At 41.5% G+C, this 26104-nt stretch overlaps 1 protein-coding gene across 1 annotated transcript in view; it reads right to left on the reverse strand.

The window, feature by feature from the left end:
• The window catches only part of LOC149223099 (Transducin/WD40 repeat-like superfamily protein), a 279042-nt gene that overhangs the window by 132832 nt on the left and 120106 nt on the right, over positions 1-26104 (reverse strand). The window contains exons 4-5 of the mRNA XM_089385763.1: positions 22093-22167; positions 21687-21797 (exon numbers count right to left, since the gene is read on the reverse strand). Coding sequence (XP_089241889.1) covers positions 21687-21797; positions 22093-22167 — 186 coding nt within the window. The remainder of the gene's footprint in view (positions 1-21686; positions 21798-22092; positions 22168-26104) is intronic.

Raw genomic sequence — 26104 nt, forward strand, 5'->3', positions numbered from 1 at the left:
AGGGAGCTTCAGAGTTGTATTCCAGATTGGAGGATGAATTTGCTTGCTTATTAGGCTCAACTTCACGGGGTGCCTAGTATATAGATAGTGGAGCGTCAGCTCATATGACAGGAGTTAGAGAACATTTCTTCGCTACAAAGAAGAGTAGATGGACTTCTAGATTACGATGGGAAACAGAACAAAATGTACTCTAGTAGGGAGAGGCACCATCGATTTTCAGAAGGAGTCAAGAGCAAGCACCAATGCTACAGATGTATTGCATGTGCCAGGATTGGATATGAACCTAATTTCAGAATCTCAATTACAGGACAAGAGATATGATATCCACTTGTAGGTAAGCAAGTGTTTTTCAAACACTCAAGTTGGAAGAGGGTAAGACAGATTGGAGTCTGAAGAAACAGATTGCACAAGTTGCAACTCGACACTCCAATGGCATTGATAGGCAGTGACAATAGCGGTGGGAAGGAACTAAATGAGTTATGGCATAGGAGAATGGGACATCTACACCATGGAGCACTGAAGATGCCCAAAGAAATAGTAACAGGGGTTCCAGAACAGAACACGATGATGTGTGCAGAGGATGTGTACTTGGGAAGTATGCTAAGGCAACATTCCCAAGAAGTGACAACAAAGAAGATGGTGTGTTAGGACTTATACATTCATATATTTGTGGCCCGATGTCCACTAGAGCTCTCAGTGGTGCCGAATACTTCGTCACCTTTATTGATGACCATTCCAAGAAAACCTGGATCTACTTCTTGCAGACCAAAGATGAGGTTTTCGATTGTTTTAGAGTTTAAGGCTCTCGTGGATAATTGGACATGGAAGAAGATCAAGGTGCTTCGCTTAGATAATGGTGGAGAATATATCGATAAAGATTTCACAGATTTTTGTGCGAAGGAAGGCATCAGAAGAGAATGGACAGCCTCGTATAATCCACAGCAGAATGGGGTAGTGGCACGGAAAAAGAGAACCACAGTTGGGGCTGCAAAGGTAATGTTATATGACTAGGATTTGCCCAAGTTTCTATGGGCATAGGCATGTAACACAGCAATATATATTCAGAACAAGACTCCTCATAGAGCATTGGGGAAGAAAACGCCAGAAGGGGTCTTCATAGGGAAGAAACCAAAAGTTAGTCACTTCAGGATCTTTGGCAGTGTTTCTTACTGCCACGTGCCAGATGAGAAGCGCACCAAATTGGATCAGACTGCAAAGAAGGGGTTTCTCGTTGGGTATAGTGAGACCTCCAAGGCATACAAGATCTACATTCCTAGCAATAGGAAGATTGTGGTGAGATGGGACGTAAAGTTCATGGAAGATTGAGCTTTTAAGAGATCTCGTGAGATGCCACGAGTGATCAGAATCAACCAGTTGAAGCTCCATTTGTCCAGCCACAAGGGCAGCCAGTGGTACCACTAGTGAGATAGTCACAGGGACCCAGTGCTAGCATTTCCTCAGAAGCAAGGAATCCAGTGAGATATCAGGAGACAGAGCAGCAGGGGTAGGATGGGGAGGAGTTGGTAGAGCCTCCCAATACTAGTGTCGAGCCAGCCAAGAGGTATGTCAAGACATTAAGAGATGCAGAGGAGTTCATTGGAGTTCCTAGGACGAACAAGAGAGAGCACAGGCAGCCTAACATATATCAAGCATTGGTAGCTCAAGTTGCAAAACCTTCCAGCTTTCAGGAAGCCGCACAACATCAAGTGTGGGTAGATGCCATGGTAGAAGAATACAGCTCTATCATGACGAATGATGTTTGGGAGGTGGTGTCGAGGCCTAAGGACAGATCAATTGTAGGTTCTCGATGGATCTACAAAATCAAGTATGTTGCAGATGGCGATGTGGAGAAGTACAAGGCTAGGTTCATGGCAAAGGGGCATGCACAAAAAGAAGGGATAGATTATGAAGAGACATTCGCCCCAGTTGCCAGATACACCTCTATTCAATCAGTTATATCCCTAGCAGCTCAGATGGGATGGAAAATTCACCAGATGGATGTCAAGACAGCATTCTTGAATGGGGTGATAGAAGTAGAAGTGTACATTGAATAGCCAGAGGCCTTCGAGACTCATGAGAGGCTCACTCATGTGTGCAAATTGAAGAAAGCTCTATATGGGCTCGAGCAGGCTCCCAGGGCATGGTATGGTCAAATCGACAACTACTTGCAGCAGATGGGATTCGTCAAGAGTGATGTAGCTCCCAACCTTTATTATTTGATGGTAGAGGGTGAGCCACTCATCCTAGTATTGTATGTGGATGATCTCTTCTTAACAGGATCATCAAGGCTCATAGAGGACTGCAAGAGGAACTTGGCAACAGAGTTTGATATGAAGGATTTGGGGTTGATGCACTATTTCTTAGGATTGGAAGTGTGGTAGAAGGACGGGCAAATCTTCCTTGGGCAGGGAAGATACGCTACAGATATTTTGAAGAGGTTCAAAATGCAAGATTGTAGACCCATGTCTACACCCATGATCACCAACTAGAAGAAGATAGATGCATCAAATGACAAGAATGTCGACCCCACCTTGTATAGACAGCTTATCGATTCTCTCATGTACCTAGTCAACACTAGGCCAGATATTTGCTTCACAGTCAATACCCTCAAACAGTTTATGGTAGAACCGAGGAGGGTACATTGGGCAACAACGAGGCATATTTTGAGGTATGTGCATGGCACAGTCGAATACCGGTTGAGATACACCCGAGGGTATGACGCCAAATTATGTGGGTTCACAGATGCAGATTGGGAAGGCAATTCAATGGACAAGAAAAGTACCTCTCAGTACTGCTTCAGCGTTGGATCAGAGATGATTTCTTGGTGTAGCAGGAAGCAGAAGTCAGTAGCACTGAGCTCTGTAGAAGGAGGGTATATGGCAGCAAGCACAACTATGTGCGAAGTTATATGGCTTCGAAAGTTGCTAGTAAGCTTGCTCAAGCAAATGATGGAGGTGACAAATATCCACTGTGATAATATGAGTTGCATTAAACTCTTTAAGAATCCAATGTTTCATGACAAGTCGAAACACATAGATATCCGGTGTCATTTCATCAGAGAATGTGTACAGCGTGGAGCAGTCCAGCTACAATATGTTCCCACAAAAGAGCAAGTTGCAGATATACTTACAAAAGCTCTGGGGAGAGCTAAGTTCTTCCATTTCATAGAACAAATGGGTATGGTGGAGAACCCGTTTCATTAATAGGGACAAATTATTTTAGATGCTTCTCAGTTGTAATAGTTGCAGTTCAAGAAGCAATAGATGAGAGGGAGTTGTAGTGCAGATGCAGTGTTGGAAGCAGTACAGCAGGGTCAACAGTAACACAAATGCAGCATCAAAGTTGCACAGTGGTTGGTGGGCAATGACAGGCAGTCATAATGGACAGAAATCAGTAGTGTAACAGGAGGTGATATAGAGATAGGGTGTTGTGGCAGAATTTGCAGTACTAGAGAGAACACAGCCCTCGCTAAAAGGGGGTGTTAGTTTTTTGTAGCATCGGATGTGTTCTAGCCACAAAATTTGGAGATGTTAGAATCCATGAGATCTCCAAAACCCATAAACCGTTTCTGGAAATTCCACCTAGAGATGACTTAATTAGATTATCAACCTATTTTTTAATGTTTCCTAAGTCTAAACTTAAGAAAATTGGTTAATTAATCATAATTAATTGAGTCAACGTGAGAATTCTCTAAAAACTCAAATGGATCGATCTAGAAATGATCTGAGCCATCAATTAAGATTTAATTTTGGTTGTTGGAGTCCCAACATAAAGATATAAGGGATCGATGTGGTAATGGAGTACATGCCAGCGCAAATACTCAGTTTCCCAAGCAGTTCAATTTTCTCAATAGTAGAGACTCAGCAAAGAAAATAGAGCCAGTGGGTGAGTAGCAGGTGGTAGAAGAGGTCAGCAACATTTCAAGAGGAAGTGTTCTAGTTCTAGGAGAGGCAATAAAAGGAAGGTTGAAATTCCCAGAGGGTTTGCGTAAGCACTGTGTAGAGGTTGACACGGAAGGATCTACGTGTGGCTAGGGAGGCAATTTCAGGGGTAGAAATTAGTTGTGGGGTGAGAGAAAATTCTCACAATAATTTTGCCAGTAGATCATCTAAATTAGTGTACCCGTAATTGTTGCTGAAAAATAATAGTAAAACCCTCATCTACTGCATTGGTTTTCCCACATTGGGTTTTTCTGGGGACAATGGTCCAAAAATAATTGTGTCAAAATTCTTATGTGTGTGCTAGAATTTCTCAGTTTCCAGTATTTTATTTTCCGCAATATTTTTATGGTGAAAATTGCAGTTGTGATTTTATTCATTGTTTGTCATAGCAATAAACTGCATGATTAAATTTTCAGTTAAAAGAATAAATTTTAGCTGCTGCAATAGATGAAATTTTCAGATTTGTCTCACAGGAAAAGGCCAACAAGGAACTAGTATGAACAACTAACAATGCCCATTCAAAAGATGGGACAACGAAACGAGGGGAATGATGACAAGTGTTAAGTATAAATAGCATGGAATGCTACCATGATCAGAGCCTCCCATTTGTGTCCCTCCTAAATAGTGAAAGAAGACCATAAGAAAGGGCACACTAGACTAAGGGAAAATGATAACCGCCAAGGTGAAATAAGGGAAGTACACAATCAAAAGCAATCTATAATCCAATTTCAACATGTGATCCATATTGGAATACCTTAAACATTAAATGGAAGCACTTGCATGCAAAAAAGGTTAATTTACTTGCACTAGATGACCCATCTTCATCGGTTGAATAGGTTAGATCAATGAATGTACTGACCAAAGAATGGGTGATTGGCATATGTGTATTATAGTAGGGGTTGTTTGCCAACAAACTGCATCATAGGAAAAAAACTTTCTCCTAGGGTTATCGTCATAGTCCTAGAGACTTTGCATGGCTTTAGGCACCCCGTGATCTCTAGTTGTGCAACATCAGCGTTTTTCCTACCAATGGTATGCCCAACTTGGTCCTACTCAACCCGAAATACCCTTTACTTATTTCTATCAATTAAATGTCTAGTGGAAATTATACTTAACCAATTTTTCATTTACAATGCACATTACAATCTAAAACATGCACCAATACAACAACAAACCATGCACCATCAACACTACAAGATATATGAGTGATGTGTGACTCGCATTCTAACACCCAATATATAATATCATATAAACACAAGTACAATGTCCAACCCAACACAAGGGCCAAAACAACAACTCAGCTTACAGTCATGTACAATATGACTCACAACCTCAACTTGTGCAATACCTCGTCTACACATTGTTGCAAGACCCAAGTACAACTCTCAAACCCCTTTGTTATAATCCACAAAGAGACCAACCAACATCCACCGGTAAACCCTAAATCTCCACTATCCAGAAACCCCAAAATTTGATTCACAAGACGAATCTCAAAATTTCGCTAATGGAAACCCCAAATTTGGCATGAACACCAAATTTCCTGTCTACCAACCAAACTCCAAATTTCAGTCCAAGTCGTTTAACATTGCACATCGCAACCCAACCTACGATATCACACATCCCTGCAGTTCAATCCCTCTCTAGGAAGCCACACGATCTCTCTCTACAATATCACACACAACCCACTTTTGTCGCATGTCGCACGACCCCATCACATGTTACACGACCCCAACCTGTAGTCGCAATCTCCCTCTATGACAACCGCATGCGAACCCTCTCTACAATATCACATGTCTTGGTGGTCGTCACAACCAAACACCAAAATTCTCTTTTGTAACAACCTACAAAAGAAAAATCTAGCCAAAGCCCCCAACCCACATTCCTTGCCTTGCTAGGCAAGGCATGGCCAAACACCAAATCTATGTCGTGCACTTACTCCAACTCTATTGTTCTATCTTGTCCTACGGTCTATGCCTTGGCCATAGGCCCAACTCACAGTTTGTCCATTTTGTACCAAATTGTCTCTGGCTTATGTTGCACAACTTGCTCCAATCTAGAGTTCACACCCTTCCACAGAGCATCGTCGAAACTGTACCACAGATGCATCAGAACTTTGTGTAGTTTTCCCTCACCACAAGCCCATCTCCATCATCTCATCTGAGCTATTTCTCCCCAACCAAACTCACCTCTTATCTATATATACGGGTGAGAAGGCGTCCATACCAACTTTCATTTCAATAGGTGGACACACCCCATGGGTTACTCGCGTTGGTTTCCTTTCTGGCCAACCCCCTTAAAGCCTTCGAAATATGTAGAAGTCATAACATATACTTCAGTCGACACATGCATAATCGTCCAGGTCGATGCACATCCCGATCATAATACAAGTCTTAGGCTGACTTGTTCCAACCGTTTGAGCCAACTCATAACCACGTCACTTGCATGATCATTCGATCCAACTCATAACCATGTCACTTGCATGATCGTTCGAGCCAGTGTTCCCAAGGTGCCGCACTATAACCAAACATTTGTCAACTCATCCAAATAATCAATCGGTTGTTCCACTTCACCATACGACATCTCCATGGACTAGCACATCATGGCACACATTCAGGCAAGCAACCCAAAATTTCATGTGGGTAACTCAAAAGAATGCCTGTGATGTCACACAAACATGCCACATCTCTGAGGGCCTTACATCCTCCCCCACTCAAAATTGATGCCATGCTCGTCAACACTCCAACAAGCAAACTCAAACCATCAAGTCCCCAATTAAAGCATCAATGTGAAAACCTATCACTAAGTCTCCAAAATTGCCTAATCCAATGTCATCATCTCCATGGGAAACCCCCATGTCTCTTGGCACAAACTAATCAATCACAATATGCCTTATCCACACTACCCAAAGCTATCGTGGAAGGACAACTCCCTCCTATCCTTGTCCAAATGTCTCAAGCTATAAGTAGCATGTAACTAATATCATGTTGAGCCAAAACTCTCCAAGTTTTGAGCCACATGTGAACCCTGCTACCATACTCCAACATAAATCTATCATGTCTCTATGCACTATCAATCCCCATGTTTTGGACTGATTGGTTGATAATCCAACTGTTGCATCCAACTCATGAGAATGCACACCCCCATGTCATCATTAGTCATTTTTGCAGCACTCTTGTCACATACTTATCCATAATCATTGTCGTCACTATCCAAACTCCATAAAGAAATCCCTTCCACAGTGCCCAAGTGTCATGCTTCTAAAACATCAATTAATCCACACAATAATCTCAAACGAAGGGATCCCATGCCCCACTATTTGCGAAGACTTCCAAATGAAATCCATTTAGCAACTCCAATGTCTACTCCACACCCATGTTCATGAAGAGATCTTGAAACTAATCGTGCAGTCCTCTTGTGACATCTCAATGTTTGCAATTGTGCTAAAGCTCTTGGTGCCTTCAAGTCTATATGGATTCGTTGCCCCTATCCTCAAACAAGTCTCTCCACTCCTCATCTCTACCTAGATTTGAAATCATGTTGCTCACATCTCTACGATGGGGGCAAGGTCCAACTCACCTCATCAATTCATCCATGTACTACCCAAGGCCTCCAAGCCAAGCGATATCCAAAGATGTCCATGTGCTCCTCCTCAGGAAGGCTCCCGTGCAAAGGTACTATCCACAGACCTCCCTTGACCTACTCTCCATATCTCGAAATGATCAACCTCATCAATCATCCCACTCTGCAACTCCTACTACGACGGCTAAGTCTCCATGACTCAACTAAACTGCTACAGTCCACCTTCCTCCAGTTTGTGACTAGTGGCATGGTCATGGGCCTGCAATCTCGCATATGAAACCTCCTAAGTATCTCTGAAGCATACCTCCCCTATCCCAAGAAGATTTCCCCATCACCCTGCCATACCTCTAGCCCAAGAAATAGTGCATAAGCCCTATATCTTCATCTCAAACTCTCTTGAAAGATTTTCCTTGCAATCCTCAATCAAGCTATCTACTCCAGTCAAGATAATATTGCCGACATCGAGCACTATAATGAGCGGAAGCCCCCAACTGTGATGTAGTACAAGTTGGCATCCACCTCACTCTTAGTGAAGCCCAATCCTCAAAGGTAGTTGTCAATGCAAGTGTACCATGCTCTCGAAGCCTACTTGAGCCCATAAAGAGCTCTCTTCAGCAAACAAACATGAGTGTCTCTGCTGAAAGCCTCAAACCCCTCTAGCTGCTCCATATAAATCTCTTCCTCAACCACCCGGTTGAGGAATGATATTTTCATGTCCATATGGTGGATCTTCTATCCTATCTGAGTTGTAAGTGCCAAAATCGTCTTGATGGATAAATAATGAGCCCAGGAGCAAACCTCTCCTCATAGTCGATGCCCTCAACCTACAAGAAGCCCTTGGCCACAAGCTTGGCCTTGTACTTCTCCACACTCCCATCTGCTCCATGCTTCACCTTGTACACCTAGCGTGAGCCTACTAGTGATTTTCCCTCTGGCAATGGCACATTCTCCTAAACATCATTTTTTATGATGGAGGAATATTCCCCCACCATGTCATCCCACCAAACCTGCTAAGGCTCCCTCCTCATAACAAGAAGACTCTGTGTCCAACAACTCAATCATCAATGCCATATATTTGGTGTACCTTTGTGGCTGCTTGCTTTGCTTGAACATAGAGCTAGGAGTCTCAACTCGCTCATTGGCCTCCTGAATCAACCTCTCGACCCACTTGGTTGTCTTCCTCCCTGTGATGGGAGTCACCTATTGAGTGGTTGCCTCCACTCATCTTGGCCTCTCCTCCTCGTCCTGCAATGACTCCTTGTCATCCTATAGCACGGCCTGCTTGCCACCTAGCTGAGACTCAATCTGTAATATTGAATGAGGCTCATGCTTGGAAGCAACTAGCTCCTCCTTAGGTACACCAACTTGCTCCCGCTCCAAGGATTCCCTCAAAGTTCTATCCTCCTCAAACCTTACGTCTCACCTGATAATTGTCTTCTCAAGTGATGGTATATACACCCTGTACGCCTGAGATATCTCACTATAACCCACGAAAAATCCATTTTTAATTGTAGGCTCCAACTTCTTCCTACTCTCTTTGGAAACATGGCAGTAAACTTTGGTGCCAAAGATGCAGAAGTGAGAAACATCATGCTTCTTGCTTGTGAAAGACTCCTTTGGTGTAACTCGTCCAAGCACTCTATCCTATTCTGCAGAAATATCGCACTTTTGCATGCCTCTTCCAACAAGAACATGGGCATCCCCTGGTTATGCAACATGGCCTTCGTCACTCCAACTATGTTGTGGTTCTTCCTCTTAGCCACCCCATTCTACTGAGGGTTATGGGGTGTTGTAAGCTTTCTCCTAATGCCCTCCTACACACACACATCCTTGAAAGCATTTAAGACATATTCCTCGCCATTGTCACTCCTCAATGCTTTGATCTTCTTCCTGGTCTGGTTTTCTACCAAGGCCTTAAACTACATGTACTTGGGGAAGACCTCCTCCTTCTTCTTCATAAAGAAAATCCATGTTCTTCTAGAATAGTCATCTATGAAAGTAACATGATACCTATGTCTCATGAGGGATGGAGAAGAGAAGGACCCAGATACTTCTGAATGTTCCAGCTCCAAAATCCCTTTAGCACTATTGTCTCAGCCCTAAAAAGATGACTTAGCATACTTTCCAAGGGTGCACCCCTTGCACACATCATGTTCGTCGAATGCGCACTATGGTGGTCCTGTGGTTATCTGCTGAAGAATCTTCAATGCCCCATGATGCAAATGCCCCATGCGTCTATGCCCAAGCTCCCCCACGTCTCTGCACTGCGCACTTCCTACCTTGCTACTCAAAGTTGTGCATAATTCAACCTACAGCCTATAAAGATTCTTCATCCTCACACTAATCTACTTCATGGATCGAGAAGCTAAGTGCTTGAGGTAAGCCTTAACTCTAGTAAGAATAGCCATGATGCAAATACCACATGTGTTTGTGCCAAAGCTCCCCCACGTCTATGCTATGCGCACTTACTTCCTTGTTACTCAAGGTTGTGCATCATTCAACCTGTAGCCTATAAATATTCTTCAAGTTCACACCAATCTGCTTCATGGATCCAGAAGCTAAGTGCTTGAGGAAACCTTAACTCTACTAAAAATAACATCATAGCCCTTGTCCTCTAGGTTAGCAACAGAAACAAGGTTATTCCTAAGGCCTGGAACATCGAGGACATCCCTGAGATGGAAAGAGCTACCAAACTCCCTCTCAAAGCTGACAATACCAACTCCCCCAGTCAAGTATTTACCATCATCTCCTAGCTCATTGTGAAACCGCATGTCCTTTTCCTTTAACTGACTAAAATACTCCTTGTTCTTGGTCAAGTGGATGGATGCACCATAATCAATGTACCATACGTTGCTTCCTACTGAGCTTGCCATGTAAGTTATCAATGATAAGTCTTTCTTGAACTGAGAAAAATTGCCTCTACCTCAGCAAATGCGACCACATGGTCCTTACTGGACCCCTTCTTCGATTAGGACACTTAGTGGCATAGTGCCCAAACTAGTGGCAATGGAAGCATTTGATCTTGCTCAAATCTTTCTTCTTCTTCTTGCCCTTTTGACTGGACTCTGCCTTTCCTTGGCACTTCTTGGCCTTGGCTTCGCTACCTTTATCTGCCAATGCAAAGTTCTCCTTGTCCTTTATCTTCACCGATCTTTCAGCTCTGATCCCCCTCCAAATTTCTTCTTGGATGCAATCTAACCACAGTGTTTCCCAGTTTGGAAGGTTCTCTACACCTGACTGCATCCTGGAAATTTTCCCAACACTTACGAAGTCCCAGTAGTGCAAGACTCACAAGGTCATTGTCTACTACAGTCTCCCCAATTCCCACTAGCTCATCCCGAACCAGAATAAACTTGGAAAGGTACGTAATGATGGGCTCTCCTTTGCTCATCCCGAAATTTCTTAACTTGTCCATCAGGGCAAGCTTCCTGGCATCACTGGAATCCTAATACAACTTCAAGATGACTTTCCACATCTCATATGTTGTCTTCTTCCCATGGAGATGAGGATAATATGGTCTTTGACCCCCTCGAGAATGATACTCCTGGCCTTGGTATCATTCTTGTTATGTTGGATCAATTGTTGTGCATCTGTAGGTGGATTTATTTGATTCACCACAAATTCTAGCACCACATTATCTTCCAACACAACTGAGATTCGCTCCCTCCATGCGAAAAAGTTAAAGGCTACCTCGAAATAGTGATCTGCCCTTAGCCCATAGAACGACATCCTACTTATCCAAAATACTACTCTTCAAAACTTTACCATAAGCCTTCAAACTGAACTAGACTCTTCATTAACTGATCAATTTGGTGTTGGACTTTATGCAGAACTTTGCTCTAATACCATGTTAATTTTCTTGAAACCCTACAACTACTTGCATGAAACACTAAAAACAAGGCAACTGAAAACTGAAACCAAATTTACTTTCACCAAGATATAGAGTTTCTTAACAATCTAGAAGCAAAGGAAAAACACCAGAGATAAAAACACATGCACACAAAATTGACACGCTAGTTTTACCTAAGAAACCCAAAAGGCAAGACCTGCTTGCTTTGTTGTGGTATTTTATCGATTGTTCTGTGAGCAAATGGATCTATTACAATTCATGTTGTTAGTGCAACCAACAACCTATCTCTGAGAAAGCATTGGGCTTCTCCTCATTATTCTCAGCCTTGCACAATAGAACTTTGTTGAAGATAGTCTAGACCTGCTCTTGAATCCTAATCCTCTTGCTCCTCAATCCTTGTGCAATTCTTGGCTCCTATTTCCTTGCGCACTAGAAGCTCCTATTACCTTGCGCACTTGGCTCCTATTTCCTAGCTCTTGAATCATGATCCTCTTGCTCCTCGATACTTGTGAAATTCCTGGCTCCTATTTCCTTATGCACTAGAAGCTCCTATTACTTTGCGCACTTAGAGCTCCTATTTCCTAGCACACAATCTCCTATTTCCTAGCACACTTGTGGCTCCGAAATTTGTGCGCATTTGCTCCTCAGGAATGCGCACTCCATAATAAAAAATTGATCTGTAAATTTTGTGTCTTCATCCTTCTCTTTATAGATAGAAATCAAACAAGTAGGAGGCCTAATCGAATTAGTAGTTCACAATAGTGTCACAAGTTGCCTTTGCTAGTTAACTAAATCAAGACCAAGTTAACTAGCTCGAGTTCCTCTTTGATTCTCCCTAGTTGTGATTGTGAGTTAACTAAGAACTAGACTTGTTCTCTCTCTAATCAGCACTGAAGTCTTAACTCGTTCTAGCTCAACTTGTCGCTGCCACCTCATCCTTTAGTCTAACTGAAGAAGGCTCCAACTAACTGAAGCTCCAACGCTATGTTTTTTTTTCCATGACCTTGGTGTCTAGGATAGAATCTTAAGTCATTGATGCTAGTAAACCAATAAACACAACGAAACTACTTTGCACAACATAATATAAACAACAGTCAATCTACTAGTGCACAAAATATACACAACTTTTTACAATTTTCAACCCAACTTTGTTATATTAATCAAACTTAATAATACAACAGTCTAGGGCTCACATACTAGGGATAATGGCCCTCAAATATCCACTAGTACAAGAATACAAAACTCAGGCTTGGTGTTAATCCATCGACAATCAATCTACCCTCAACAAGATACTTTGACCATCTGGTTGTCCCATGCTCACTCAACTCCTCTCAGTCATACCTTGTACCTGCCTGATCCTTTGGCTCTCGATCTGCAACACTGCCTCTATCAACGATTCAAGTCCATCTGGCCACTAAACCTCAGCTATCCAATATGCTCACTAGTTCTTCCTTAGTCCACCAAGGGCACAACACATAGAGACTTTTGTCGAGTTGTTCACAACTTCGTTTGTGAAGAACTCTTAATCTGCCCATTGCTGCTCCTCAGCTACTTAGGGACTTCAACCCACTACAGTCTCCCTGTGTTGCTCCAATGAAGACTAACATAGGGCACGGAGAGCTGCCACCTATCACTATTGGATGTCCATCTCCCAAAATGAACACAGGCTAGGACTGCCCATCATCTATTGTAGAAGGCCTTCTCCAAACACAAGTCTAGGGCTACTCAAAGTTTCAAACTGCTCCTAGTTGATCAGCCCCCTCAACTCAACTTCTGCCACTCTAGCAACCACCTAGGTCCATGAAGATGGTGCCAACGGGCTCCACTTGGGCACTATCACGTTGTCCTGCAATATATCATAAATGCCCAATCCTTGTCAACACTTGGTCCACTCTCACGCTACCCTCCAACTGACCACAAGTGACAAATCCTTGTTGTAGCATCTACTCCTAGTTAGGGCATCCAACACCTATGGAGAACCTTCCACATGGCTGCTAACAAACTTCTCTTAGGACACCCATTCACCTGTAAGTCACATCAACTCAAGAGGACAACCACACCTGTTCTGCAACCTTTTGTTGCTCATCTTGACATGACACATAAGATGTTGATGTAATATGCTCCTTAGGATGTAGTACTGCAAAATCTATCCATTGGTTAGGGCTTCTAACATACCACGCCAGCCCTACTTCTTGGCTCCTACAGTCCTCCAAATATGTCCATCCATATAATCTAATGAGGATCCAACACCTGCTTTCTTAATGGTTGGTGCAAATTGTTGTAGGTCTAATATAACTGGTTAGGGTTGTTGACAAGCTGCAACAACACTCCTTTTCTCCACCCAAACCTCTTCTGTAGTTGCGTCCTCCTCCTTCTAACTTCTGTCCACAATTCCTACTAATCTGGGCTAATTCCATCCCCAAACAAGCCCTATGCATACCTTGTTTTAAAGAGACAAGCCCAGCATATTGCCTCTCAGTCCTTCAGCCCCTTGACTAGGGAGAACTAGGCCTATGGCTCAACAGAAGTAGCCTCCTTGTAGAAGAAAGAATCCATTCAAATCATGCCAAGAACACCATCAAAACTACCCTTTTGAGCCAGCGGTTGCCTCTGCTGCAACTTGGTCCTTAGTAAAGACAAAGACAAGCCTAAAACAAACCCATAAACCCCACGCACTTGTCTCCTATATTGTTGCCGGCGACGGCTGCCTCAGTGAAGTTTGTCGATAAAAAACACTACAAAACAGATCCTAAAACACTCCACAAGTCATCCTCTATCCTCGGCCCTGCTACAAGGTAAACTAGGCTTCCAAAAAGTCACAAAGAGGCTCAGCTAGCCCTCTTCCTCTTCGCTGGAAACTGCCTCCAACCTGCGGCCCAAAACAGAGGTCTCCTTCTCTAATGCGAGTTCCCTTTTGATCTTCAAGGATATATGAAAATGCCTCACACAAGTCCTCCTTTTATACCTTTGTGTGGGGTTTCAATGAACACTTCTAAGGTGGCTTGACAACTCATCATGTGGCTTGTCCAACTCGAGCCTACATGAAATTGAACCCTCAAGCCCACCTTCTAACTTCAAAAATCAATATCTCTTCAACGACAACTCAGAATCAGACGATTCTCGATGCGTTGGATTCATCTCATCATCTACTATCATCCTCATCCATCACATGTTACAATCTCGTCACAGTTTTGGCCCAATGATATTAGGTACAAAACCCCAAGCATGGGTTTCAAGCCCACGAGGCCACTTGTGGAGCTCCTTCCTCCAAACCTTGTAGTACCTCCCAAGCTACAAAAATCAACACTCTTAACGAGGGTGCTACTTCCAAGACTAGGAAGTAACCATCATCATCCAGCGACACTAGCCCATCTAGCGTACACCACTAATGCTCTATTGAATGAACCCGGCAATCCCAGTAGTGCCTTTGCCTCATCACATCTAAAAAGATCCCAAACCTCCATAGGGTTGCTCACTCTGAGGCTAGACTCCCTCTAAGCCTACATGATCTCCATTGGTTCAAAACCGCAAGCACTCATCTTGGATCAAATACCACTCATGAAAATCCCTCCAATCTTGGATATGCAACATCACGATCCAATGAAGAATCTAGCCTGCCAACATGTAGTCCATCACATGAAATAATCTCATTCATGTTGTGCATGCCAAAGAAGTCCTTGAGTTGTCCCAACCATCCATGACAAGACATAGGAAGTCCATGATTTGCAAACCTCCACACAACATACTGAAGTGCACCAGGTCCACCACCAATCCACCAGAACTCCCAGCCCATCTCACCATGTAGTCTATGGAGACCACATCTCCATGTCTTCAGCTGAACCCTTTGCTCCATGATCTAGACTCCCACAACTCCCTCTAAGTTGCTTCGTTGTGCACACTTTGATTCACTGTCCCTCAAAAGTAGCTTAGACATGCTCTGATACCATGTTTTTCCATGACCTTGGTGTCTGGGATAGAATCTTAAGAGACTGATGCTACCAAACCAAGAATCAAAACGAAACTACTTTGCATAGCGGAATATAAATAGCAGTAAATCTACTAGTGCAAAAAATATACACAATTTTTTACAATTTTAAACCCAACTTCGTTATATTAATCAAACTAAATCATACAACAGTCTAGAGCTCTCGTACTAGGGATAATGACCCTCAAATATTCACTAGTACAAGAATACAAAACTGGGGCTTGGTGTCAATCCATCGACAACCAATCTACCATCAACAAGATACTCTGACCATCTGGCTATCACATGCTCTCTCAGCTCCTCTCGGTCGTACCCTGCACCTGTCTGGTCCTTTGGCTCCCAATCTGCAGCACTGCCTCTATCAACGATCCAAGTCCATCTGGCCACTGAACCTCAGCTATCCAATCTGCTCACTAGTTGTGCCTTAGTCCATCAAGGGCACAACACACCGAGACTTTTTTCGAGTTGTTCACAACTTCGTTTGTGAACAACTCTTAATTTTCCCATTGTTGCTCCTCAGCTACTCAAGGACTTCAACCCACTATAGTCTTTCTACGCTGCTCCAATGAAGACTAACATAGGGCACGAAGAGCTGCCACCTATCACTGCTAGATGTCCATCTCCCACAATGAACACGGGCTAGGAAGATTGCCCATCATCTGTTGTAGAAATCCTTCTCCACACACAAGTCTAGGGCTACTCAAACTGCTCCTAGTTGATCAGACCCCTAAGCTCAACTTCTGCCACTCTAGAAACCACCTAGGTCCATGAAGATGGTGCACACCGAGCTCCAACTTGGGCATTATCACGTTGTCCTCCAACAAACCATAAATACCCAATCCTTGTCCACACTTGGTCCACTCTCATGTTGCCCTCCAACTGACCACGAGTGACCAATCTGTTGGCATTATGGTACATATGTTGTCCTTGATGGCAACTCACATATATGATAACCAGATTTATCCACAGGTCAGTTCAGAAATGATAAAGTGATGTATGATGGGCAACTCACATTGTAACAAGTCAATTCATAGGTAACAAAGTAATGGCACATAAGAACAAGATGACGGGACAAAGGATTACAGATCAGAATCAAGAAATTGAGGAAAGAGAATGTTTTAAGTTGTATATATTGTTTAACCTAGTCAAAGTCACGTATACATGCAGGTTCATAGAATCAAAGGCACGTATACATATGCACGCAGTTTCACAGAAGGAAAAGCGTGTATGGGATGGAAAATTAAGGTTAAAGAATACCAAGGATCCATATGGTATTAGCCCACAATATTGGGTGGAATAACAATTACTTAATCCCGTCTAAGAATACCATAGGTTCTAAGTGTTGTTTTGGTGCATGGTATTGACAAAGGCTCTAAATATAGAAGGAGGAGAAGATCAAAGGGCTAAATGTGCAAGTGAAAAGTTTTTTTTATGAATACTTCTATCTGAAGTATATTTTGTGTTGTAAAGGCTATTGTTATGATATAGATCTTAAACATCTTGTGCACCCTTGGATACAATGTTGGATCAAGATCATGAGACCTGAAATGACTTATCATTCTATGATCTGAAAATGGATAGGCTAGATCTGAGCGCTAACGCATGTTTTATCCTTTAAATGCTATGATCTAGGTATATCTGAAGTCTTGAAAAGCTGTGAAGTTACAAATCATTATTTGCAGATCTATACGCAGGTTCGCCTCAGTGAAGGTGCGTATACACGCGGATTTGGCACTTCCAAGTAGCGTATGCAGAGGAAGGGCTTGTTGTTCAGAAATTACTGATCTATCTTATCATTGCTACTATTTTACTGTTGTTTGTCAATGATGTCTTCATTAGATCTGATTGTATAAGGAGATTGTAAGAAGGGTGATCTTTGCGATTATCTGTTTAGAACTCTGTAATATGACAGTAGATTTTTCGAATGTCTTCGGTTGGTACAGGTTTTGGTTCAGAAGATTTATGATTCAATATATTTAGAGGTATACGCAGGTTGGGTTACAGAAAGTAGCGTATATACGCAGGTTGTCCTCATTGAAGTACCGTATACATTCTAACATATGATTTTGAGGTTGCAATCTGTTCTGGTGGTTGATGCAATGTTCTGGTTTCAGCTATGTGTTCTAGTAACAGAGATCTGACTGTTCAGATTGATTGAATGTGATTTGCTTCAGAGTTGATGGATTTCAGTGATTGGTAGATGCAGTTGTATTTGATGGTTGTATTGCAATGGCGATTGATGTGTACCAGGAGTATCCAGTCTGAAAATTTATGAAACATGGTCCCTGGAGAATGAGTGAAGGTGGTAGCCTTCTGTAGGTCGGCGCCTACGTACTGGTAATCATATCAGCCAGTACAAGAGCTAGGGGGTTGGAGCTCCCTTCCAGTTGAAGCTGGAAAATGAGTGAAGGTTGTAGCCTTCAGTAGGTAGATGCCTGCGTAGAGTCTGCACCAATACAAAACTTGTAAACACTTTTAATAATAAGAAGATTGAAGACTGAGACGATAGTAACGGTGGTTTTTTCCCACATTGGGTTTCCACCTAAAAATCCTGATGTTCATGTGTGCTGCTTATGCGTGTTGGCTTATTTTGTTCTTACTGCATCTGTTTACTGCTTAGTAACTGCATCACACTTTGATTTAAGTTCAGCAGACAATGAATTAGTTGTTTTACAAGTTTATTATCAATACGTTGGTCTCATTCATTATAGTCGCGGACATATGTTGTTTGGTTTCTGTAAAATCGCGTATACAATTTGAAAAAGAAATATTATTATTGTGTAAGTTTAAATATTGATTCACCTCCTCCCCCTCCCCCCCCTCATTATTTTTCCCAGCACAATCTTTGTTGTAGCATCTGCTCCTAGTTAGTGCATCCAACACCTATGGAGACCCTTCCACATGGCTGCTAACAAATTTCTCTTAGGACACCAATTCACCTGCAAGTCACATCAACTAAAGAGGACAACCACACTTGTTCTGCAACCTTCTGCTGCTCCTCTTGACATGACATATAAGCAGCTGATGTAATCTGCTCCTTAGGATGTACTACTACAGAAGCTGCCCACTGGTTAGGGCTTCTAACATGCCACATCAGCCCTACTTCTTGGCTCCTACAGTCCTCAAAATATGTCCATCCATCTAATCTAACTAGGATCCAACACCTGCTTTCTCAAGGGCTGGTGCAAACTGTTGTAGGTCTGGCATACCTGGTTAGGGTTGTTGACAAGCTGCAACAACACTCCTTTTCTCCACCCAAACCTCTTCTACAGCTATGGCCTCCTCCTCCTAACTTTTTTCCACAATTCCTGCTAATCTGGGCTAATTCCATCTGCAAACAAGCCCTACGCATACCCTATTTCAAGGAGAAAAGCCCAGCATACTGCCTCTCAGTCTTACGACCCTTCACTAGGGAGTACCTGCAGTTCAACAGAATTAGCCTCGCAGGCTGCGGCCTCCTTGTAGAAGAAAGAATCCACCCAAATCATGCCAAGAACGCCATCAAAACTGCCCCTTTGAGCCAGCGGCTGCCTCTGCTGCAATTTGGTCCTTAGAAAAGACAAAGACAGGCCTTAAACAGACCCATAAACCCCATGCACTTGTCTCCTCTCCTTCTGTGGCTACCTCAGTGAAGTCTGTCCATAAAAAAACACATCAAACCATATCATAAAACACTCCACAAGTCATCCTCTATCCTCGGCCCTGCTAGAAGGTAAACTAGGCTTCCAAACAGTCACAAAGAGGCTCAGCTAGCCCTCTTCCTCTTCGCTGGAAACTGCCTCCAACCTGCGGCCCAAAACAGAGGTCTCCTTCTCTAATGCGAGTTCCCTTTTGATCTTCAAGGATATATGAAAATGTCTCACACAAGTCCTCCTTTTATATGTTTGTGTGGGACATCAATGAACACTTCTAAGGTGGCTTGACAACCCATCATGTGGCTTGTCCAACTCAAGCCTACATGAAACTGAACCCACAAGCCCACCTTCTAACTTCAAAAATTAATATCTTTTCAACGACAACTCAGAATCGGATGATTCTTGATGTGTTGGATTCGTCTCGTCATCTACTATCATCCACATCCATCACATGTCACAATCTCATCACGGTTTTGGCACAACAACATTGGGTACAAAATCCTGGGCTTGTGTTTCAAGCCCACAAGGCCACTTGTGGAGCCCCTTCCTCCAAACCCTTGATCCTCAAGGCTTGGAGTACCTCCCAAGCTACAAAAATCAACACACTGCACATGTAATCTTGATGACCATTCCAACAAACTGGAAATCAATTCATTGTAATTGAAGTCTATCTCAAGAACTCGCATCCATGCTAGAGAAAGACTAAGTCGAGGACTTCACTGGCTAAGGCACAAACCAGAAGACCTTGCACCACTACTGGCTACATTGCTCATGTACAAAGACTAATGTAACTTATTCTTCTTTCTTGTGCACATTCTAGAAGATAGTTTTAAATAAGTTTCAAAGAAAGAGTGTAACCCACAAACAAGTGTTTAATTTTCTACAAGATGCACAGTAGAAACCAATTTTCTGATCTGATAATTACTACCTAATGATCTTCAAACAATTTATCTCATGCCACTGATATCATTGAGCAATTATACACAGAAAATCTCAACAGTAAATGCAGTGGAAACAGTAAATATCAGAGAAAGACTGCCATGCACAATAGAGACAATATTTTTACCCTGGGAAACCTAACCTTGGGAGAAAACCCAGCAACTTTTCTTCTAGGAGAAATTATTCTTTAGCAAGGTTTACAAATCCAATTTGTCTACAAATCTTTGCCAAAATCCAAGTCAAAATATACCAATCAAACCTGGTTAAAATCAGCAACAAGATAACACTGATCAAAACCAGTCAGCTATGGTCAAATTCACCCTGCTGCTCCTGCTGTCAGTGGACTACGGCCCCCTGTGACCCTCTCACTCGACCTCCCTAAATTTGGCTGTGGCTACTTGCTGCCCTCAGAAAGATGAAGAAAAACTCGCTCGGTGATAAAAATGAAATCTCACATCATGTATTTATACTCGTCAAATGGGCTAAAATAAGCCAAGGGACACACCCCTTCACATGGTTGGGCCGACTTGCACTCCAAAATAACAAATATATATATATATATATATATATATATTAATTTTCTTCAATATGACTTGGGCATGCGGGAATAGTAAATAACTCCCAATACAAAAAATCATCAACAGGATCAGTGGCCACATGACTACATTATGTTATAGAACTTGATCAAAGATAAGATGAATAAGCCAAAAGAATATGTCCTTACCTACAAGTGATGACATGAAAATTAATTGCATCTATGACTCCATAGCTATCCATTTGAACTTTGGAAGGCATTAAAAGCTAGGCTACCCAGAATTATAACTTACAAGATGATAACACCTCAAACATGAAATTCTGCAGTAAGATTGAAATCTGCATCTTAGAAAGCAGAGTTCTAAGTATGTGGTGTCCTACTTGACTCTTATTGGGCATCCGTACAGACCTACTCAAGGCCTAGACTAAAATAAGTGTCCGTAAGTGCTAATGTCAGTAGCAGTAACATCCATTCAACTAAACATGAACAAAGTTATTCAATGAGACCATTGTGTTTACATTACAGCATCTCACTCCATTAAGAACATCTTTGATATCTTTCAAGGAACTCCTACACAGAGTCACAGACCAAGTGGCATCTTCTATGCATCTCACAATTAATAAGGGCATAGGGGTCTTATAACAAGAAAAGGAACTTATCTGAGATTAAACGCAAATGTCCTTAATCCAGGGAGAGAATCTCAACAGGACGTATTTTGAGTGTTATCATCCCACACAGGATTGTGAATCCTGCGAATTCAGGTATAGTTAGCTTGTAGGCAGTCTCTCTAACTTGAAGCTTAATTGGCACTGTGCAAGGTCAAGAGTGATCCATTTTGTCCTTGGCATTGGACAAGGCAAATGGAGCTGTCCACACTGGAACAAGAGCTTTGCTCATCTGTTTGCACCCTCCCAGGCTAAATTATCAACTGAAAAAAGCATCTCCATTGCCTTCTACCATATATTGCTGAACAAGCTACACATGCTGGATATTTCCAAACCATTATCCACATATTCAACACAAACAAAAAGGTTCAAGTTTGATGATTAGTTGTCCCCACTTCAATTTACTTTGTCTACAGATAATTCCATAAGCCCAATCACAAACCAGTTTCATCAGAATCTTGTTTGCAGTGAACATATTCAGAAAGATATATGTTTTAAATTTTCAGTTTTTCCAAAAGATGATTATTCCTTGATGGTGTCACTGTAGGAGTACTTACAAATTCAAGTTGGTCATCATCATTGATATTCCCCTTTGTATCAATTATGCACATTAATCCATCCACAGAAGCAGAAACTAGTTTATCCTTGCAGCTTGGATGAAAACGAACCTGTAAGACATCAATAGCACCTTAGGTTGCTTCTGAAAAATCTAGACTAGTCTAGACTCTACATTCCCATAGCTGCCAAGTAAAAGTAATTTGTAATCTAACAGTAAAAGTAATTTGTAATCTAAGATCAATGCAGAAAAATTATAACTTGAAGCACCAAGAATATCTGTAGTTAAAACTATTGAACATAAATTATATGTACCAATCATGGTCTCCCCTGCCACAAAATTAAAGAATAAGAAACAAACTTGATTTCTCCACAAAGAGCATCCAACTTATTACCCCAAAGACAAACCTGAGTAACGTCTTCCATATGGCACTCCTCCAAACATGCTACTTGCCTCTGGTTTCTCCAATCCCAAAATAGCACCTAGAAACATCCAAGCAACTCATTATTGGAAGCTTGTGCAAATTAAAATTTTGAAGGAAACGATAAATAAATTGTAATCAGTTGCAGTAGATACCAATTGATTGATGATAAAACTAAGCAGAGTCAGTAACAGTAGAGCTCAGGCATGACATACAGGGTTTGCTTAGTGAAGTATGTGGAAGGATTGAAGACAAAAAAACAGACATCAAGGATACATGAGCACACGAGAAGACAGAGAGGAGATAATAATAAACACTATATTTTAACATTGAGCATGTTGTCACTCAAATTTTACACAAGAATGTGACAATGTTTAAGGTAGGGGTTGTCACTCTGATCCTGACCCTCTTTCTTTCCATCTCCCTATATCAGGCTAAGGGGGTTAGTCCCTAGGAATGAGATGATGAGTTTGGGAGACACAACTGAATGGCCTAACAACTTGATTAGGGATAATTGGCAAGTTTAATTATTCAACACAACTTGATTAAATTTATTGAAATTATCAATTAGAGACTAGTGCCTTAGGAGTCAATTTACTTGCACAATATAGATTAAATTCCGAGTTACTGGATGAACAGTGGCCGCTAGGATGAAAAACAATCCTATATGAGATGCAACACCTAAAACTAAGTGAGATGCAAGGTCTTGGTTAATTTTAATTAGAATGCCTATTCTAAGTGAATCCTTACTCTCAACTGTTTTGAAGTCAGTCTCAAATGTAGGTTGTAGAGAGAAGCCCGCAAGAAGGACGCTATGGCCTTATTAACGATACCTCCCGTGAGGTTCTAATCACCCAAGTGCCTCCGTTCCTTTAGGGGATTGTCCACAAGAGAACTGCAAGGTCGCCACAATGAGGGTCTGAACTTCGCAAGTTGGGTGAGAAAGGCTTGTCCTATCTTTTTTCAACCAAGCTTATGCTTGGAGGTACATTTTATAGATGCACCTCTAATCCTAGAATGATATGCAAGATATGAGTGATAGCTTTAAGTGAGATTATTAAATGACCTTTAAGTACTTCAAGTTAAATTACTTAAGATTCAATGCTTATGATGTTCAACACGAGAGTGTAAACGAAGTACTTAGAGAAAAATTATAGGAACAATCTCAACTAAAGCAATGTGCCAATAAACCACTTGATTTGCCAATTAAAGTGCTTCAAAATGAACCAATTCAAGAGCTCTCCAATAAACAAACAATCCCAATAAGTGCTCTAAATAAATATTTGATGACAATGGAAAGCAAGGAGCACAAATCTATCAATGGATCCTTCACAACTTGATGTGCAAATTAGAAACCAAAGGAGACAATGAACAATGCCAAAAATGAGACAAGAAGGCTTGAAACACAATTGGAAACCTCTAATAGGGATTATTCAATTCTTAGATTTGAGTGAAGTCACCCTTAAGACCACAGTATACTTGTTATTGAAATTTTACCTTAATACTCGAAAGATGATGCTTACAGTGATCTTAACAATTAGCCATCTCAATCTTTTTTAAATGACAACAATAAGGAGCGAGAGCAATCTTATGTCACTTTAGCAATTAGGAACAATAGACTACTTTGGAATTACGTTCTTTGACAACAAATGCTCCAATGGTAACAAACGAAAAAGAGAAAGATACACTTATGCAATATCAAGAGAAATTTAGAGCCGTAGCAATCATTGAAGCTTCTTATATCAAATATATGCAATTAGATTCACCTTTTAACCAACGCTTATTGCGAGAGCACAATTATCATCAAGAGAGATTGCTAACAGTGATCTTCAAATGAAATTACCAACTAGAATATGAACCCATTCTTATACAAGCAATCACTTTAACACTTTGTTGTTAGCTTAGGAGCACTTGTACGCAACCATGAGATGCAAAAAGCAAGACTATGCCAATGATGAAATGAAAGACATGGGAGAAGCAAGGAATGATCATCAAGACAACAATCACTTTTCTTTCACTATATTTCCACAATAATTAGTTCAGCCACAAGATGAAGAGAAAACTTAGAGCAGCCCACTTAAATCACTTTGCCAATAACTTAAGATAAGAGAAATGATGCTTCAAAGCTTCAAGATGAGTTCTTATGAATTCAAACGTTTCTAGGATGCCCTTTTCATCACTGTTATGATTTATATCAGAATTATAAAGGCATATATCAGACCTCATAAACCATATGACAGTCCTCTAAAATCACTTTAGAACACCACAAACGCAATGACATAAATCTTTCTTATCACTTGAGATTAAATGTGTGATGATTATAGGCTTATGTTAATGAGTTTTAGGATGTGTATTCAGAGATTTTACCACTGTTATGAGATGTCTTCAGATCTGATTTAAAACAGTGAGGAAAGAGATAAGGTTAGAGAGCAAACCCTTGGCCTTAAGAACTTATGAGATGGCTAGATGAGCTTGTTGAGTGCACTTAGACTCTTCCAAACACCTGCAACACCAATGTTAGATATATAAACCTCAAGCCAAGTGATGGATCAGCCCTTTAATGAGGACGGCTAGGGCTTCTAGGGCTGGTTGATGGGCTATGTTACCCAATACTTGTGGGTAGTATGCATAGGAGAATTTTTTTCTCCTAGATGGTCCTCAACCGGCAGCCAGCAGCCACCAAATACCTCAATGTTCCATTATCTTTGCTACCTAAGTTGGCCATGTGGTCCCTCGGCCATCTATTATAATCGTCAGTTTGAGGGTGAGCCTCCAACCCCAAAGGTATGACTTTTCATTAGTATAGTTAGTAATTTTCCTTACTTATCATGCACACTTTTGGGCATGGATTGGTCCACAGGGTCTATTACCACTCAAACTAGCAGGGGACCTAAAGGGAAAATGCTAGACCAATGGAAACAAATGGATACTTAGCCCACTGTCACCTCAGCTAAGGCTCCCTTCTATTTACGGACTTTCACCGATAGGAAGAGACTCGGTATATTATGGAGTCACCGATGAAGGATAAGTCAATGAGATGATGGGGGTGACCCTAATGATCCCTTTCCTGGAAGAGTTAGAAAGATAAGGCTTACTTGCGTTCTAAGTAAGGTACAATGTCTTCTACGGAAAGGAAGGGTGAATTTAAGGGTTAGGTTTATGAGATATGACTTATGAAAGAACTTCCCACTCCCTAAAATCCTTATTTAATTGGTATCCTGGATGGTTCTTGAAGAATTGTCTTTTCAAAGGAGCGGGACTACATAAGACCAAGTGGACCCGGTCTAAGATAGGAGGAATGAGTATGGCAACCAATGATATTTTACCCTAGACAAGGTGGGAAATCAAAGAAAGGATTTTCACTTGAAAGTGTTTATTTGATCCTATGAGGTGCTAGCCTTGGGAATGCTAAGGCAAAGTTTGATGATGGAGTTAGGGCTTGGCTATTCTCCCAACTCCATTGTCGAAATGGCTTCAAAATTGGAGAAGACCTTGAGGAAACACCAGCGCAGGAGACCCTAGGAGATCGAACGTTTTGGAGGGCTAGCTTGTCGGGAAATTGATGCCCTAGGTACCTCAACTTGGCTAGACTTGAATGAAGGTGAAAGGATGTGATTTTTGGTGACCACCTTTTGGTAGATCAATGCCTTAGTCTTGGGAGAATAGAATCTATGATGAAATAATGAGTAGATTCTTGATTCTTGGTCAAGGAGGCCTCAAGATCACTTCGCTAACCTTCTAGGTCAAGGAGAGAAATATTGTAGCTTTTATACTTCGATGTGCAAAGGAGATGGCTTATCAAGGTCGAATTCTTTTATAAAATTACCCTTAGGAGATTTCGTTCATATTACATGACCCATACATTGAGAGATGCCATAATAGAGACAAAAATCCACAATTTTAAGCAGTAAATGCATGCAGCAATTAGCTCGAGAAATAGCAAAAACCCCAGTCCAATGTATATAAAAAAAAGTAAAATAATAATAACATTAAAAGCA

Source organism: Pinus tabuliformis, chromosome Q (assembly GCF_031772625.1).
Source record: "Pinus tabuliformis cultivar Carrire ecotype Pingquan chromosome Q, CPIR1, whole genome shotgun sequence".
Lineage (NCBI taxonomy): Eukaryota > Viridiplantae > Streptophyta > Pinopsida > Pinales > Pinaceae > Pinus > Pinus tabuliformis.